Genomic DNA, 20,090 nt, shown 5'->3' with positions numbered 1-20,090 from the left:
TGAGGAACACTAGAAGATCTTGGGGGGGGGATTGTTTCCCTATTGGATGTGCGCTCTCTTTTCTTGATGTATTTCATAGTTTTATGAAACAACCGTGGAGTCTCGCAGGGTATAGCAGAACTCGCGCTGCTCCACGCCTGAATTTGCGCTTACGAGCGCCCTTGTTGTAGAATCACCTCTTATTTAGAATGCTGGATTCCGTTATAAGCCCGTTAGATAATGAGCTCTAAAGATCCATTCCCGGATTCACGAGCCCCCTTTTACCGTTTCCCCCATGCGGTGATACAGATATATACGGTATATATATACAGCTCATTAATAGTAAAGTTTACGTTATTTAATTCCCTGACCTTTCTGCAAGGTCAGCGGATTTCTACTCCAATGTTTTTTTAACCCTTTAGTATGCAGAGATGCTGAAATCCTCGACAATTCTCTGAAAAACCGGGTGCTGATGTAATTTTAAACATTTCTATAACCCTGAGGTATAGCAGACTATGCCTGGTCGTCCACAGCCATTCCCTGCTGTTTCTATACACATTATCGGGGCTTTTAGGGCCGTAGAACCCTGCGATCCCCTCATACCCAGCAAACATTCCCACCTCCTAGAAAAGAGGGGCATCCGGGGAGGAAAAAGGGGTATTGGAGAAGACCGGGCACAGGGATCAGCAGGGCCCACGCGTCACCATGTTGTTGTCTGTGGGGTTATTGACGCTCATCCCAACAGCACTAACGCGATGAGATCGCTGCCGGCAGCCATTGCCCGGAGAGGAGGCGGCTCGTAATCACATCTTTTTATTAGTGACGAGCATCGTTTATTCTCGGGTAACTATACTTCCTATTCTGGCTCTTGTACGCTCGCTCGTACACCCACTTAGGGGTCCGAGTCACCCTTGTAAGTGCCGTTTTTTTCTCTCACCAGGAACGTGGGGGTCCTCCAGCCCGGTGGGGATTTTCCATTGATCCACTTGAAGCTTCAAGGCGTTCACTTCATCGATGTCACCGGGAACCCTGAAAGGACAAACGGATCGATAACAGCGCGGCTTCTCAACACAACATAAACAAGAGCTTCCCCAGGAGCTGGCTCCGTGCTGTCCGCAGAGGGCCACGTCACGGCCATACACACATTCGCTATCCATCAATGACCAGCAATTCCTTACACGCGGGGAATTCCTCACCGGACCGGGGCACACGCCGCGATTTCATTCACGTGAATCTGTAACTATATATATCAGCCTAACCTACGGAGCTTACAATCTAACTGCTGCCATCCACACTGGGGAGAAAGCAACTTCTCACGAAGGGGCCACCATTTCCCAAAGTCCATAAAGGGGCCACCTGGGCCCCAAACCCCACAAGGGTCTGGACACGGGTAGCTCTGGTTTGGGGCTTTATACCTGAAAATGCCCTCGGTTTGGTCGCCGTTGAGCGCCAGCACCTCCTCGGACAGCCTGGTCTGCACCCACGGCAGCTGCCGATCCGGATATTTCTCCTTTTGCATGTTCATGATCTCCTGCAAAGAACTGGCGAACATGGAAGGGCTGAACACTGCGTTCCGCGCATGCTTTATCTCTTCAATGTTTGGCTTCTTCAGCCCCTTGAAAGCAAAAAAAAGAGAAAAGATTTGCATTAGAGACAGAAACGGGGCGATCACAAAGACTTATCGCTGTCCCATTAAACGAAACACGCGGTCTCAGGACTCGCGGGGCAGAGAGAAGGAACAAAGGGCGATAATGGAGGAACGTGGAAGGTGCCCTGGGAGTGAGGGTTCCATACATCGCATATAACGCCGTGCGATATACATACACACAGGACACGTCGCATACAGGATAAGCCTCCTGACAACGCTAAGCTGGTGCCCACCAAGGCCGCTACGTTTCAGAACACATACGTCTCCCGGTCACTGACCAGCGCATGCACAGAGCTGTATAACCGCTCGGCATCCTGCAGGGGGCAGCACTTTATACGTGCCGGTGACACGAGGAACAAACTCAAGGCAGTAACCCTGAATGCCTCTGGTAGGGTTATTCCCCTCCTGGGGTCTGTGGAGGTTTGGATCGGGGTCCAGGACCCCTAAATGAAGTGAATACTGCCCCTGCCCTTCCCCCGGCTTACCCGACTTTACGCTGGTCTCCAGTCCATCCACCATACCTCGTTAGCCCTCGCTCTCACACGGCCAGTAATATCATTTATTACAGACCGGCATAACACCGGCCCTTTCACCTCCCCAACCACCTGCTAGATTGTGGAAAAGGTGTGATGAGAGTCGCTTCCAAACCCCGGCAATCTCTCCATAAATCGGACCCGGCAGCTGCGGCTCTGCGGGGATCACACGAAACTTTACCGGGATTTACAGCCGCCAGCTACAGATATTACCCCGGTGACATAATTACCACCCCGGTGAAATAATTACCACCCCGATCATTTCCATACACCGGAGAGTAAGTTAGAGTGGCTTAGAGTGCCCCAAATGCCCCACCCTACACATTGAGGAGGGCTGCTTATACATATTAGCCGTGTATGGAAGAAAAGTTACATACAGGCCACACCGAGGTTGCGCATGTCTGCAGCCGGAGACAACCAATCACTATGCGAGAAGAATCCCCATTACCATCGAGGGGCCCTCCGGGGCCCACTGCAAGAGAGAGCAGCCCCAGTAATAAAGGACGCTGGAGCAGACAGCATGCGGTTAAATGTTACCCCAGTCTCCGGGGGGTCTGGGGTGGATGGGCAGATTCTCAGGGCTGCTACCCCAGTCTCGGGGTCACAAACATATCATATTCTCCTCTGATACGTGATACTATTAACCCTTTAAAGCTAATGTGCCGTGACGGGCTCGTTAGAGGGGGCCACGCGGTTAATGCCGTGGAATTGAGCCGTTAATTAGAGCGCTGCACTAATTAATCAGGCCGAAGCTGCCAATGGCAGAGCGTGCGGGAGGCTGCGCCGCGCCGGTTGCCATGGAGACAGTATCCTTACTGCAGTATAGGCTGCAGAGCCATGTGGCACCAGATGGTAATACCCACGGGGTGGGCGCCGGGTGGGCACGGACAGCCCCAACCCACAAGCCTGACCTTTATACACGCAAAAGCCGCGACAGCTGGCTGCGGCCGCACGTGAGCGACACGCATGATTAACCCTTCAGGCTACAGCGCTGAACCCCGTGGCACAGGAGTCATATATATACTCTAATATATGTTTATATGCCCCAAATCCACTCAAACTGGTGAGATGAGCGCAAGCTCTTCGGAACAAATCCCTTCGGCCCTCGTACTTCCCCTAGAAAAGCTTCTATCTCAAAGAAGGACAAACGTTACAACAAGAGAACAGAAGAGGCAGAGATGGAATGGGAGGTTTACTTTACTGCGAGGGTGGTAGGTAAGTGGAACAGCCTCCCTGCAGAAGTGGTAGAGGGTAATACAGTGAGGGTATTAAACATGCATGGGATAGACATCCGGCTCCTGAATCTAAGACAATTTGAGTCTTTGAGACAAGACGGTTTGAGTCTTTACAGGAGGGACGGGCGGATGGGGCTGATCTGCCGGGTCGATGACTGAGCAGCATCGGCAAAACCCAACCTGATCCAATCTACCCCAGCGGAGGCCAGTGAGGCACCAGCGCCGAGCCCAGGAAAAGGCCCGTCCTCCTCCTTCGGGACACGCAGCCTGTATATAGGATGCTCCCCTGTGATATATTGGGGTAACGCTGCGGCAGTTTGTGCCTTTCGATCATCGCAGCCCCGCCACGTTACCGACCCCAAGAGACGGGGCGCCGCCTTATAACAGCGAAAAACGCCAACAAAGGGGGCCGCGCGCAGGCTCACCAAGCAACGGCGTCCGGCCACCTTTACCACGGTCATCATCACAAGAACTCAGGACTGAATTCATAAAACCGGGGAGAGAGCGCAATATATAAGTCAGCGCTGCGGAATATGACGGCGATATATAAATAATAACAACACACATTGTACAGCACTGCGGAGTATGACGGCGATATATAAATAATAACACATTGTACAGCACTGCGGAGTATGATGGCGATATATAAATAATAACACACATTGTACAGCGCTGCGGAGTATGACGGCGATATATAAATAATAATAACACATTGTACAGCGCTGCGGAGTATGACGGCGATATATAAATAATAATAATAACACACATTGTACAGCACTGCGGAGTATGATGGCGATATATAAATAATAATAACACACATTGTACAGCGCTGCGGAATATGACGGCGATATATAAATAATAACACACATTGTACAGCGCTGCGGAGTATGACGGCGATATATAAACAACAACAACACACATTGTACAGCGCTGCGGAGTATGACGGCGATATATAAATAATAATAACACACATTGTACAGCGCTGCGGAGTATGACGGCGATATATAAATAATAATAACACATTGTACAGCGCTGCGGAGTATGACGGCGATATATAAATAATAATAACACACATTGTACAGCGCTGCGGAGTATGACGGCGATATATAAATAATAATAACACATTGTACAGCGCTGCGGAGTATGACGGCGATATATAAATAATAATAACACATTGTACAGCGCTGCGGAGTATGACGGCGATATATAAATAATAATAACACACATTGTACAGCGCTGCGGAGTATGACGGCGATATATAAATAATAATAACACATTGTACAGCGCTGCGGAGTATGACGGCGATATATAAATAATAATAACACATTGTACAGCGCTGCGGAGTATGACGGCGATATATAAATAATAATAACACATTGTACAGCTCTGCGGAGTATGACGGCGATATATAAATAATAATAACACACATTGTACAGCGCTGCGGAGTATGACGGCGATATATAAATAATAATAACACACATTGTACAGCGCTGCGGAGTATGACGGCGATATATAAATAATAATAACACATTGTACAGCGCGGAAGACGCCCCACATGTGGATAACAAGAATTCCAGACATTTACCTTTTTGGCTCCCAGGAGGGCCGCTTTCTGCAGCTTTCTGTAGCAGTACTTGGCGTAGGTGCTGATCGCCACGCCTGGAATAAAGGAAACACACGCGTGAACAACCCCCCATCACATGTTCACACCTAGGGGCCCAGCTCCACGCTAGGCCTCACCTTCAGGGCCATGCTCTGTTAGTTACCCCAGGAGAGGGTTGTAGCGGTCCCAGTGGCCGGGATGAAGCCAGGCGATTGCTGATCTTACAGTTAATGCCCAGGGGCCGGGGGCCGACCACTGCAGAGCGTCGCACAAGACGCCAATTAGGTTAATTTCTACTGTTATGAAGTATAAATTGGTGCAAATACTTAACCCCCCAGTTACCTGCAGAATATTACACATTTAGGTTATTGGGGCAAAAATTCACAAATGGAGAAAAACAGGGAAAGGCAAAGAAGTGAAATCTACCTGAAAGCTCCAAGGGCAAACGGGAGCAGGAATATTGCATGTGAGCAGACTGTCAGACAAGGGTTAAATCTACCACAGGCCAATCACCTACGCAAATTGCCCCCCCCCCGCTGGATGACCTCATATTGGGCATGTGACATCACGGGGCTACTGACCAATGGCAGCCGTCTGGGGGATGGGTTATCTGGAAATACAGATGAGGATCTCAGGATCCCACAGCTTCCCCCCCCCCCAACAATCAAACCAATAAAAGAAGTTATTTCGATGCAAGTTTTCCCGAAAATACACCGGGTAAGGAAGTTGGTGCCGATCCTCTGCCCGATCCTGATGGCCCCCTTGTCTCCCCCCCGATAATGTGTATAGATAGAGGAAGAAACGGGTTAATAAATTAAACGGGGTAAATAAACCCCATTATTATTCTTCTTGTAAATGATCCACTCAGTTGCACAATAGCCCCGCCCAGACACGCCTCTAACCACACCCCCTCTGTCTTTCTATGACGCTGAATAGCCCAGTCGGGTGTGTTTTGGATCTCCTTTGCCCCGTCGTTGCCTTTATATAGACTGTATATATAGTTATATAGTGAATATATATAGCTGGAGGCGCGGGGAGTCCCCGCGATGGGATGGGGGGACCGCTGGGCGAGAAGCCGCTACTCGGGGGTTTAATCTCCGACTCGCTGATTTCATTACAATCGTTTGTGGGTCAGCGTTGGAGACAATAAAACCCGCTGAGAAATCATCGTTAAGGAAATGAGTTACATGAAGCGGGGCACGCTGGGGGGGCGGGGGCCGCGCGGGGCACGCTGGGTGGAGGCTGATAATTATACATTTTCCATGGAGGTAAATCTAGACTTGCCAAAAAAATAAAATGGTGAAAGATAACAGCACGATATATCCGGGGCCGGGTTGGACCTTGGAGAGATTTCTCGCTCTGTTATCTGAACCCAATCTACTAGACAAACAGTGGCGGATCTACCGGGGTCGCGACTGCGACCGGGCCCCGGCGGCTGGGGGCCCAAGCCAAGGGGCCGCCCGAAATCTTTTTTAAGTTTTTTTTTTTTTTTAATAAGGCAGGGGCGTCCAACATGCGGCCCGCTGGCCAAATGCGGCCCGCGAGACCTCGAGGTGCGGCCCGCGTAAGATCGGCAGCCAGGGCAACCGATCTTACACGAGCCGCACCTCAAGCCCTGCTACTTACTTGTGGGAGGGTCTTCTGGACAGCACAGAGGAAGCGGAGTTCACGTGACTTCCTACTTCCTCTGTGCTTTAGCAGAGAAGGCAGAGGGAGGCCGCGCCCCCTGCTGAAGTCTGTGAGCGGCATCGAGGGAGCTGCAGTGCAGGTAAGGGGGTGGGGAGGGTGTTTGAATGAGTGTGTGTGATTGAGGGAATGAATCTGTGAATTAATGATTATATGAATAAATGAGTGAGTGTGTGTGATAGCATGGATGTGTAAGTGCTGGAACCTAGGCATGATGGGACTGTGATTGCTGTTAGCAATCACACTCCTGTCATGCCAAGTCAGCCAGTACATGCTGAAACCTGGCTAGCTGCCCCCCTTGTGTATTGATGCTGCCAGCAGTATGGGGTCTGCACATCACTTACAGCCATCCTGTACCAGCGTGTACTGGCTGACTTGGCATGATAGGAGTGTGATTGCTAACAGCAATCACAGTCCCATCATGCCTAGGTACCAGCATTTACTGGTTGCCTGGGTATGATAGGAGTGTGATTGCTGTTAGCAATCACACTCCTATCATGCCAAGTCATATTGCTAATTTTGTCCAATTGTGTGTTACCTACTTTTATTAAACATGTGAGTTTTTATTATTATTTTTAAAGGTGGGGGTCATTTTCGGTTTTGGCTAAGTGAACCCTGAATGTTTTGGTCCAGAATTTTCATTTTAGTTCATCCGTAGAATAAATCTAGGGAATCCTGAATTTGTAGTCGCAAAACTTTCAAGGCCCAGAAATCAGTGAGAGGAAGAGTAAAGGTTTTGTGTCATTTACTTTATTTTAATCTGCATATTTTATTAAAGGCCATATTTTTTGTCACAGTGAAAAATGAGTGCGGCCCGCGCACGTATACAATTCTGATGAAGTGGCCCGCTGCAGAAAAAACTTGGGCACCCCTGGATTATGCCCTTTGTACATGCGCCCCTTTTTCTTTGATTTTTTTACAGATATGATTCAATATGTAAATTGAATTTGTTGAATTAGTTGAAAAATAATTGTTGGGTAAAAATCATGTTTTTTGGGGGGGGGTGAGGGGGCCCTTAACAGATTCTCGCACCCGGGCCCTGAGGCGTCTAGTTACGCCCCTGTAGACAAACACCCCACTCCTTATCATACGGTCTGTGGGAAACAATAGAATGACTTGGTCTCAATCACTGAGTTGGGCATGCTAACTAATGAAAGTCTATGTGGTGTGGTGTCAATGCCAACTGACTGTGTATACAGCACTGGGTGAGCTGTGTTACTGTATACAGCACTGGGGGGGTTATATTACCATATACAGCGTGCGGGGGGGGTTATATTACCATATACAGCGTGCGGGGGGGGTTATATTACCATATACAGCGTGCGGGGGGGTGTTATATTACCATATACAGCGTGCGGGGGGGTGTTATATTACCATATACAGCGTGCGGGGGGGGTGTTATATTACCATATACAGCGTGCGGGGGGGTGTTATATTACCATATACAGCGTGCGGGGGGGTGTTATATTACCATATACAGCGTGCGGGGGGGTGTTATATTACCATATACAGCGTGCGGGGGGGTGTTATATTACCATATACAGCGTGCGGGGGGGTGTTATATTACCATATACAGCGTGCGGGGGGGTGTTATATTACCATATACAGCGTGCGGGGGGGGGGTTATATTACCATATACAGCGTGCGGGGGGTGTTATATTACCATATACAGCGTGCGGGGGGGTGTTATATTACCATATACAGCGTGCGGGGGGGTGTTATATTACCATATACAGCGTGCGGGGGGGGTGTTATATTACCATATACAGCGTGCGGGGGGGTGTTATATTACCATATACAGCGTGCGGGGGGGTGTTATATTACCATATACAGCGTGCGGGGGGGTGTTATATTACCATATACAGCGTGCGGGGGGGTGTTATATTACCATATACAGCGTGCGGGGGGGTGTTATATTACCATATACAGCGTGCGGGGGGGTGTTATATTACCATATACAGCGTGCGGGGGGGTGTTATATTACCATATACAGCGTGCGGGGGGGGTTATATTACCATATACAGCGTGCGGGGGGGGGTTATATTACCATATACAGCGTGCGGGGGGGTGTTATATTACCATATACAGCGTGCGGGGGGGGGTTATATTACCATATACAGCGTGCGGGGGGGTGTTATATTACCATATACAGCGTGCGGGGGGGGGTTATATTACCATATACAGCGTGCGGGGGGGTGTTATATTACCATATACAGCGTGCGGGGGGGGGTTATATTACCATATACAGCGTGCGGGGGGGGTTATACACAGTGTTCCGTATTTCTCTGTTGCCTTTTTTTTCCCCATTGAATGTAACGGGTTCGGTGATGCGCGGCCGCCTCCTCGCTCATCTGCTAACTCCCCAAACCGCTCCAATTAATGGGTCGCCGGCTGACACTCGCTCGGGAACAGCAGGCAACAGAATGGAGTCTAAAGGCCACGTTTACTGAACTTCCATCAGGAAGGGCCTAGGGTCGCCTGGGTATTAATGTTCGAGAGACACAGGAAGGAGCGAGCGGCGGGCCGTGTGCCCGAGGACGAGCGGGCAGGCAGGCGGGCAGGCAGGCGGGCAGCCATCTCCAGCCACTTCTCTGCCTCGAACACAGAGCCTGGAAGAGTCATCCATCAGCGGAGATCTCTCTGCCGCTATCACCAGCAACGGCGATCTCTACAGCTACAAGCCGCTAGCCCCGGCCGCGCAGGATGCAGACTACAAGCAAGACCATGAACCCCAACGCCGGGCTCGGGGATAGAATATTCATCACAAATAAACGCTGCGGCGGGTGAGTGACCTTATATCCCCTCCTGACGGTTCAGTAAGTGGCAGCTCCTCGGGGGCAGAATTAATTACTTAAGAGAAAGCCCCCCAGAGCTGCCCTGTCTGCTTCACTGAGACATCAGGCGCGGCTTTAATGCTTCCGGATGCTTCCACCAGTAATTGGATTTTTTTCCGCGCAGGACCCCCAGCTCCTCGCGTCTCGGGGAATAGAAGCCGGGAAGAGACGATGGCTGCTAACGCGCGGCAGCGAGAGCCCCGCAGGGTGCCGGATGACAGGGGGGCAATCTGAGGATCAGTTACCCTTCCGACGGCCGGAGCAGGGAGACAGCGAGAAGATCAGACATCCCCTGGGCTTCTACGCCGATGGGAGCGAGAGATTAAACGGAGGCCACGACGGAGATGCCAGCTCGCGTTCTCATAAAGCCTCTGACACGGAGCCTCGCAGCGGAGGAAAACAACTCAAACACAAAGATATGTATCCGGACGGCACACGCTACGACACGGACTGAACACCGCGCCGCGCAGGATGGAGACGGTGCTGGGGAAACCTCGGGGGGCTCCATACTCTGTACCGGCTCCCGATGTCAGCCGCTAGCGTGTCACCAATGGAGGGAGGCAGCCAATAGTGTGGCCCTCATGGCAGGGGGCGGCCCTCATGGCAGGGGGCGGCCCTCATGGCAGGGGGCGGCCCTCATGGCAGGGTCACCGGAGTGAGAATCTCATTGTTCTTTCCGTATGGACCGTTCAGCCTGGTGACACAATATGACATCACAATTCTACATCCTGTAAACAGCGACTGGGACAGTTTGGATCGTCAGGGCCGGGGCACGCCGGGTGACCCCCGACCCCATCCTGCGTGTAATCGTTCCCACCAATGACTCATTCCCCGCGTTCGGAGAATCTCCCATTATCAGGACCCAGCGATCAGAAGCCCCTCATACAACGACACGTGCCCGTTACACGCCACCCGGGACACTGCGCATGTGATAGTTACACGCCACCCGGGACACTGCGCACGTGATAGTTACACGCCACCCGGGACACTGCGCACGTGATAGTTACACGCCACCCGGGACACTGCGCACGTGATAGTTACACGCCACCCGGGACACTGCGCACGTGATAGTTACACGCCACCCGGGACACTGCGCACGTGATAGTTACACGCCACCCGGGACACTGCGCACGTGATAGTTACACGCCACCCGGGACACTGCGCATGTGATAGTTACACGCCACCCGGGACACTGCGTATGTGATAGTTACACGCCACCCGGGACACTGCGTATGTGATAGTTACACGCCACCCGGGACACTGCGCATGTGATAGTTACACGCCACCCGGGACACTGCGCATGTGATAGTTACACGCCACCCGGGACACTGCGCATGTGATAGTTACACGCCACCCGGGACACTGCGTATGTGATAGTTACACGCCACCCGGGACACTGCGCATGTGATAGTTACACGCCACCCGGGACACTGCGCATGTGATAGTTACACGCCACCCGGGACACTGCGCATGTGATAGTTAAACGCCACCCGGGACACTGCGCATGTGATAGTTACACGCCACCCGGGACACTGCGCATGTGATAGTTACACGCCACCCGGGACACTGCGCATGTGATAGTTACACGCCACCCGGGACACTGCGCATGTGATAGTTACACGCCACACGGGACACTGCGCATGTGATAGTTACACGCCACCCGGGACACTGCGCATGTGATAGTTACACGCCACCCGGGACACTGCGCATGTGATAGTTACACGCCACCCGGGACACTGCGCATGTGATAGTTACACGCCACCCGGGACACTGCGCATGTGATAGTTACACGCCACCCGGGACACTGCGCATGTGATAGTTACACGCCACCCGGGACACTGCGTATGTGATAGTTACACGCCACCCGGGACACTGCGTATGTGATAGTTACACGCCACCCGGGACACTGCGCATGTGATAGTTACACGCCACCCGGGACACTGCGCATGTGATAGTTACACGCCACCCGGGACAGCACTGTAAATGAGTTAGGGCCGGTTGGGCCAGGCCAGTCCGCACGCCGTGGTCACAGCTTGATAAAGGGGAATCTTTCACTAGAAACAAACTGCAGATTCCGCTTCAATCAGTGACACCTCCTCCCCGACTACCAGCGAGCCGGCCCCGTATAATGTATAGATAAATCAGTGACCGGCCCCCTGTATAATGTATAGATAAATCAGTGACCGGCCCCCTGTATAATGTATAGATAAATCAGTGACCGGCCCCCTGTATAATGTATAGATAAATCAGCGAGCCGGCCCCCTGTATAATGTATAGATAAATCAGCGAGCCGGCCCCCTGTATAATGTATAGATAAATCAGCGAGCCGGCCCCCTGTATAATGTATAGATAAATCAGTGACCGGCCCCCTGTATAATGTATAGATAAATCAGTGACCGGCCCCCTGTATAATGTATAGATAAATCAGTGACCGGCCCCCTGTATAATGTATAGATAAATAGATCTAGACTCCCAACTCACTGAGAAGCGTGAATGATTGTGGGGGCCACACAGGGGCCAGCGATCTCTTCTGTAGCGACTCCTGGAGTTATCTGCTGCTGGATTCTGCGTTTCTAGGGAGAATTATTTCTTTTCAAAATTATATTTTTTTACCCCAGTTTTTGCCCCGTAATATAATGTTTTCAGCCATTTGTATGAGTTTCTTGTTCTGTTATCTGATCCCCAATCTACTAAACACCGCGTCTCCTTATACTGCCTGTGGGGAACAATAGAACAGCTCAGTCATCATTACCCAGCCGGACTCTCTGACTAATGAAAGTCTATGGAGGGACGGACTTCATTAGCATTGCCATAAAGCATCTGCTCAGTGTGGTGTTTTAGCCGGGAAAGTCGCCCAAAATATCACATGACTGACAGAGGCTCCAGGTCTGCAGATAAAGGGGGTTTTACAGACGGAAATAAAAGCAGGTTTTTTTGGGCCCCCCCTTTAAAGCGCTTTGTAAATGAATATAAGCTGAAAGCAGATGGACGATTCCCGTCTGTTAGCTCCCCGACATGCCCCGGCGGGCAGTCTCCATGCGCAACCTCCGCCTTCCTCCACTCATCAAAAGGGACAGTGTGATAGAAATCGCTTTCTATCTAAAAGCTTTTAATGCTGCAGAGAATAAAAGGCTTCGCTCCGGCGTCTCCCATCCCCCGCACGGCTCCAGAATCACTTACTCCGGCATCACAGACGGCTCAAGAGCCAAAGGCAAAGCGGCCCCTGGGGGCCACAGGAAGCAGACATTGTTAAGAACGCAAAGATTGGGTTAGGAAGCAAAGAAAGTGGCTGGTTAATTACCCCCGGAGTCACGGGGGGGGGGGGATGGGTTGGGGGCATAACCACAAAAATGGAAACCTTATTAGGCAGTGTTGAGGGTGCAGGTTTGGGGGGCAGAGGGCTGATGGGGGGGTCAGAAAGCACTAGTTTAAAGGTGCAGAGAGCACCGAGCCAAAGCCAGAGGGGTGAGACGCGCAGGCAGAAGCTGATTTTAGTACAGAGCTCGGCGGCAGCCCCGGCAGAGGCGTTCGGACTGTACCATCTCGCTCCTCCAAATAGGGCTTTAGTCTCTTTCTCAGTGTGGATTTCTTCACGCTGTCGATCGCCAGCAGCTCGTTTATATGCCGGGTCACTGGGGAATAAACGAAATGGTGAACAACGCGGAACGGAGCGCGGCAAACAACATGAGCGGGCAACAGGGGCAGAAAACAAAAATAAGCAAAAAATAAGTTATGCAACATGTAGAAATATATCGTCCCCGGCAGGGGCTGGCGGGGCAGGGGCCTGTCTCCAGGAGGGGTGGATGTGGAAGGGGATTGCCCCCTTGATGGACCCGCAGGGCCAGCGATTGCTCCCCAGGTGGGGTGAATGGGGCAGCCGATAAAAATGGAAGGGGAACAACCCTGAGAAAAGCTGGTAAAAGCTGTTTTTGATCCATTTACACGGATATTGCGTTCACGTAAATTATTTTGTGAAATAGCAACTTATTTTTTTTTTTAGGAGGTCATTTTCGGGCCGGTTCACTTTTATAAGAAAAGAAACGATGCCGCTGAGATAAAGCCTCTCCCTCTCCGTTAATTCCCAACGCATACGAAAGCGCTCATTCCTTCGCATCGTAAAGACCCGGGCTACGTGCGCCGCCTGAAGCCCCGTGCAGCCGTTGGAGGATGAATAATTATCTCTCCGCGCGTCTGTTTGCGGCGGGTGATCATTCAGAGGGAACTCAAATTGAATCGACGGGATCCAGCTATGAATAACACGGCCGGCGCCTCCATCGCCTTCCCGTGATGCCCTGGTGGGCTTCGTACACGGGCTCAAACAGTGACGCACAAACGGGGATTAAAGCCGTTCAAACCCCCCCAACCTGCCGGATTTTCTACCGGCTCCAACACCAAACGCTCTGCCAATCGCCAGGATTGGGCCAAACCAAACAGAATCAAATCGAACAATAAATCCAATCAAAAATATAAAAAAAAAATACCGTATCGATTTTAAGACAATCCAAACATTAGAGAACGCCAAAGAAAGGGCCTGAATATAAGGCGACCCCATTTGGGGGGGATCAAGACGTGCGTGCGCGCGCTCACATGCCGCTTCTTTTCTTCGGTCTTCTTTCGCAGTCCGCAGGATCCGCTCCGTAATCCAGGTACTTCTCTAATAGGGAGAAGTACTCCAAGAAGCCAAAACATTTGGCGAAGGAAAGGGAGGCGAAGGAAAGGGAGGCGAAGGAAAGGGAGGCGAAGGAAAGGGAGGCGAAGGAAAGGGAGGCGAAGGAAAGGGAGGCGAAGGAAAGGGAGGCGAAGGAAAGGGAGGCGAAGGAAAGGGAGGCGAAGGAAAGGGAGGCGAAGGAAAGGGAGGCGAAAAACGGGGAGACACTGACGAAGAAAGAAGACCGAAGTACGAGAAAAGGCAAGAGAAGCAGGAAAGGAGATGGGGACACGAAAGCAGACAGTGGAGAAGGAAGAGAGAAATCGACAGAGAGCGAGAATGAGAGAGCACGAGAGAGTGCGAGACAGCATTAGTGAGGATGAGTGACAGGCCCCTAAGCTTAGTTAGCTGTGCTGCGTATCTGAGGTCTGAATAAAAGACAACCTTTATCGTTTTTCAGATGATTTTTTTCCCCGAGAAAAAAAAAACTTGTCTGATAATCGAACAAATAAGGTGCATTAATATAAAAAAATATATAAAATATTACAATTAAATGACTCAAACATAAAGAAACTAAATATATCACTAAAAATAAACGTGTAAAAAGCTAAACAAAACTAACTTAAAGTAAGGAAAGAAATAAAAGATATATTAATAAAGCGGAGAAAAAAATGAACATAGAGCCCTGTGAGAGAGCGGAGCGGCACGGATCGGATCACAGGGGAGGGCATGAGGGCCCCGCGGAGCCCAGGATCCTATAATAAGACCGGAGGACTGGAGAGGGAGTGCAGGCGGTGTATGAGCGATGTGCATCTAATTATTTAACCTCTTAAATCAGGGTTCGACAAACCCCGGGCGCTAAGTCGCCATGGCAACTACAAAGCACTTCCTGGCGTCCATGGTTTTGCAGGATTTCCATTATGAAACACACACACTGACACTACAGTACACACTCACACGCTGACTCCAGCACTATATATACACACTGACACTACAGTACACACTTACACGCTGACTCCAGCACTATATATACACACTGACACTACAGTACACACTCACACGCTGACTCCAGCACTATATATACACACTGACACTACAGTACACACTCACACGCTGACTCCAGCACTATACATTTACACACTGACACTACAGTACACACTCACACGCTGACTCCAGCACTATACATTTACACACTGACACTACAGTACACACTCACACGCTGACTCCAGCACTATACATTTACACACTGACACTACAGTACACACTCACACGCTGACTCCAGCACTATATATACACACTGACACTACAGTACACACTCACACGCTGACTCCAGCACTATATACACACACTGACACTACAGTACACACTCACACGCTGACTCCAGCACTATATATACACACTGACACTACAGTACACACTCACACACACTACTCTCCCTCACCTCCTCAAGACCAGCCACGCCGCTGCCTATCGTCTGCCATTGTGAATGCGGCACCCTGTGCTTTGCTGCGGGGGGCACGGCGTCCAATGAGGTGAAAAGTATTAGAAAGAATACGGTCCGAACCCAACCCGTTATTTCCAAATCCTCTTAAGGCTCCTCGCGCCGGTGACCAGTCTGGGTGCAGTGGCCGGCGAGGCTTAGGGTACAGGCCAGGGCTCTCAATATAGTCTCATACGATCAGACACTAATCACTAGAGCAAGGGCGTCCAACCTGCGGCCCTCCAGCTGCTGCAGGACTACATCTCCCATACTCCTCAGCCAGCCCCTTAGCTGAAAGAGCATTATGGGATATGTAGTCCTGCAGGTTGGACACCCTTGCACTAGAGCTTGGTGCCTGGTGAGAAACCCTGGCTACAGGCAAAGGTCACATACACCCGGGCAGTAATGGGGCATTAATGGAGCCCAGGATACAAGCTGGTGCACGACAGATGGCAATATCCAGGCATTAACCAGCCAACAACGGCGGTTCTCATGAGGACTCTTATGAGCCATGTGCTTCCTAGCAGAAGACTTCCGAGACCTCACAGTTTGTACAACCGACCAACTACTTGAATCTCGAGGCCTCGGCTGGGAACCATTTGTAAGGCGGCAGCGATTTTCCAACATCTGGCGGCACCAAGAACTCCGCTGCACCAGATGTGGCGTTATGTATTGGGGCGGGTGGGGGAATCACTCTTTGGCCAGGAGTAATGGGAGCCGAGTCCTCCCAGCAACCCCGTCGGTGCCGATACCCCCGCAATGTCTTTAATGAGACGGTCAGCAAGCAAACCACCCCAAAGGGAATCACAAACAGAACGCAACCTCCAGCCTGGATACCCCAGGGGTGGAAAGTCAGGAGCCACATGCCCCATCTGCCCCGGTGACCGGAACAACCCTCCGCCTGAGCTGCTGAGCTACACAAAAAGTTAAATCTGTCTAAAAACATTCTCTTCATCGCCAACCACTGGATATATGAAGGCTGCGCGAGGATTTTAAAGGGCCGGATACTCACATCCAGTCACAGCTCCCAGTAGGTAGCGGGATGCTGCCCCCTGTTGGCTAGAGAGGTCACTGCATGTCACCCAGCGCATGTTTAACGCACAGCGCTCGGCACGGTAACACCACTACTCCCATTTTCTTCTGTTGAAGTGATTATTGTCTCCATTAACCCTCTACATCCCTCCGGGAAGGGATCGCAGACTGCCATTGGGTAGGTTACGCCATAGATCATTTCTATACCGTATAGCGACCTCCGCACCACATTATTGATCATTGGTAAATTGCCTGCTTATTCCTGTCTCGCTGTAAAATACCCATTAACCCCATTATGACCAGGGCACAATCAGAAGGGAAGCTCGAATCGCGGACACAGACAAGCGCTGATAATTATAATTGTCCAGCACCCGTAACATGCGCAAACCTCAACGTACTCCCCTGAGTTTGACTGCCGATATACACAGAGCTCAGGCCGGATGATGGCTGTGTACCGGGCGCTAATGGCCCTCGGACTGTATAATATTACCCCAACCCACCTTTGCTGGCGGGTGGTTGAACCCACATTACAGCACAGCGCTGGCCGCCCGTGGCTAGGACGACTGCATAGGCCGTTGTCCCGTGACACATACAGATTTCACATGTTCCCGAGTGTGGCATATAAAGTGCTGCCGGGGTATAAGAATTCTGATTTACTAACATCGCGACAACTTGACTTACCTCCCGGAGCCGCGCATGTGTCGCAAACGACGACCACGAGACATTTCTGGCCAGGTTTTTGTACCATTTTAAGGAATTTGTGCCTGCAGCTTCCTTATCTCCGGCAGCCGGCAGCGACTTGGTGTTGACGTTTTAGATGATAACGCAACCCCTGAGCTGCCCCAGCTCCCTGTACTATGGATAGAGTCAATACACGTGTAGTACCGGGGAGGGAAACCATAATCCATAGCGTCGGGATGCATGTCATCCGTCATTAACCACCACAGCAGACTGCTTGAGACGTTCAATAGTGTCTGTGAGCCACAACAATAACATGGACCCAATTACCGATACGAGCAGGACACCGATGGGTTAATATAAATCCCTCGGGACCCCGGCGCGTTGTACAGAGCTAGGTTGCAGCGCATAATGTTCATCGCAGCACACGCTGGCTCTAAATACAGCAGGACACGGATATAGTCAATGGGTATAACGCATTCGCACAATAAATGATCTAACGCCGACGTGTAACCCACTGACTTGCCATGGCAAAGTCACTTGCCCCCGGCAACCAGTTGTACAATGAGGGCCAAATCCCAAATGCCCCCACGAGCCCACCGGTACCTGCAAGTTACAGAGAGTGGAGGAGTCTTGTAGCCATGCAAGGGTTAACCACAGTTACTGCTTCCAAGAGAAAAACAGCATTATTTTTTTTGAATGTGTAAGGAGATTCAGATTTGACTATACATTATACAGGGCTGTCCAGCACTACCTGAAGCTGAAGCTCACCGGGGTTGGGCCTTCACAATGTATAATGAAGTAAGGGAATTAAAGCCACAATTCTCCGGCAAACTCGCCCTTTAGCGGATAAACCCCGTTACCTCCTCATCTTATTTATCAAACAAGCAGACATGTCCGGCGGGTGTCGGACCCCCAGCGTGGGGGAAGCCAGGCGCAGACACGGAGGAAAGGCCTACCTTTTGTGTCGTTCACCGGGTCCATGTGCCTATAGATATATCCTTCCAAGTAAGAATGAAATTTGGGGGTGGGGGGGAAAAAGGCCAAGCAAATAGTCATCAGCTCCCAGCCGCGCGCCAGGCTCTCGTAGCGGAAGTTCTCGGTGGTCTGCCGGCAGAGCTGGATGTAAAGCTCGTCCCTTAGGCCCTGCATGCTCCAGCCCTTGGTGGCGATCTCCAGAGCGACGTTGAGCTGGTCCGTCTTGGCTCTCCTGTCCCCCATGTACATCTGGATGAGTTTGAAGATCTCGCAGGCCTCTTTCTTCACGTTGCGGTCGCTGGTCATGATCATGGGCTTCTTGATGGACTCGCTGCTCCAAGCCAGCATGTTGGCGATGGACACCTTGCGCCGGAACAGTCCCTGGGTGTGCTTGTTGAAGTGCTTGGACGCCCAGTTCTCTATGTCGGTCTCAGAAGAAGGCTTCCTCAGGGTGAAGGTGGGGAAGACGCAGCTGGAGCTCGGCATCATGTTCCTGTTGTGACGGCTGTTCTCAAACTGAGCGCATGCACCGAGGTCCTCCGACTGAAGAGACAGAGAGACAGAGAGACGCTTATCAGCCGGCGCGTTCTAATTTTAACACGGAGCGGCCGCTCGGCGTATCAGATAATTGTAAGAATTACTTCAGAACACACGCCACTCGCAGCCGTAATTGCTTTTTCTTTAAAAAAGAAATCTAAGCTATTTGTAAATGTGATAAGATGTAGAATGTGCCGAATATATTTATTACCCCCCCTAGGGGCAAGTGTTTGGCTTCACGGTTTGAAGCCCCCCCCCCTGCTGGGTATAATTAAAGAAACATGGCTGGAAACGATCACTTGAACTTGTTACAGAGATGTCAGCGCGCGTCATGTGACTGCATTCCTCACGCCGGTGGCTACGAGGAGTTACCCGCTGACATGTAACACCGGGGGGCAAATTCACCCAAATCTACCCCCCAAAGTTATAGGACCGGAGAATTTTGACACATAGGCAAGACAAATTAACCCGAAAAACTTGTGACCCAGATATTGCCCCCCCCCCCACTTATGAATTAAATCAGCAAGCCGGCCCCTGTATAATGTATAGATAAATCAGTGACCGGCCCCTGCATAATGTATAGATAAATCAGCGAGCCGGCCCCTGTATAATGTATAGATAAATCAGTGAGCGGGCCCCCTGTATAATGTATAGATAAATCAGCCAGCCGGCCCCTGTATAATGTATAGATAAATCAGTGACCGGCCCCCTGTATAATGTATAGATAAATCAGCGACCGGCCCCCTGTATAATGTATAGATAAATCAGCGAGCCGGCCCCCTGTATAATGTATAGATAAATCAGCGAGCCGGCCCCCTGTATAATGTATAGATAAATCAGTGACCGGCCCCTGTATAATGTATAGATAAATCAGTGACCGGCCCCTGTATAATGTATATATAAATCAGTGACCGGCCCCATGTATAGATAAATCAGTGACCGGCCCCCTGTATAATGTATAGATAAATCAGTGACTGGCCCCCTGTATAATGTATAGATAAATCAGTGACTGGCCCCCTGTATAATGTATAGATAAATCAGTGACCGGCCCCTGTATAATGTATAGATAAATCAGTGACCGGCCCCTGTATAATGTATAGATAAATCAGTGACCGGCCCCTGTATAATGTATAGATAAATCAGCGAGCCGGCCCCCTGTATAATGTATAGATAAATCAGTGACCGGCCCCTGTATAATGTATATATAAATCAGTGACCG

The 20,090-nt window shown here is 50.7% G+C and overlaps 1 protein-coding gene across 1 annotated transcript in view; it reads right to left on the bottom strand.

The window, feature by feature from the left end:
• The window catches only part of LOC149273612 (rho GTPase-activating protein 39-like), a 41,619-nt gene that overhangs the window by 4,483 nt on the left and 17,046 nt on the right, over positions 1-20,090 (bottom strand). The window contains exons 4-7 of the mRNA XM_089506096.1: positions 18,316-18,877; positions 4,981-5,054; positions 1,395-1,594; positions 917-1,008 (exon numbers count right to left, since the gene is read on the bottom strand). Of these exons, the coding sequence (XP_089362222.1) occupies positions 917-1,008; positions 1,395-1,594; positions 4,981-5,054; positions 18,316-18,877 (928 nt within the window). The remainder of the gene's footprint in view (positions 1-916; positions 1,009-1,394; positions 1,595-4,980; positions 5,055-18,315; positions 18,878-20,090) is intronic.

The sequence above is a fragment of the Sceloporus occidentalis genome, unplaced genomic scaffold, assembly GCF_023333645.1.
Source record: "Sceloporus occidentalis isolate IW3139 unplaced genomic scaffold, rSceOcc1.0.p SCAF_363, whole genome shotgun sequence".
NCBI lineage: Eukaryota > Metazoa > Chordata > Lepidosauria > Squamata > Phrynosomatidae > Sceloporus > Sceloporus occidentalis.
This window is presented reverse-complemented; position numbering and strand designations above follow the sequence as displayed.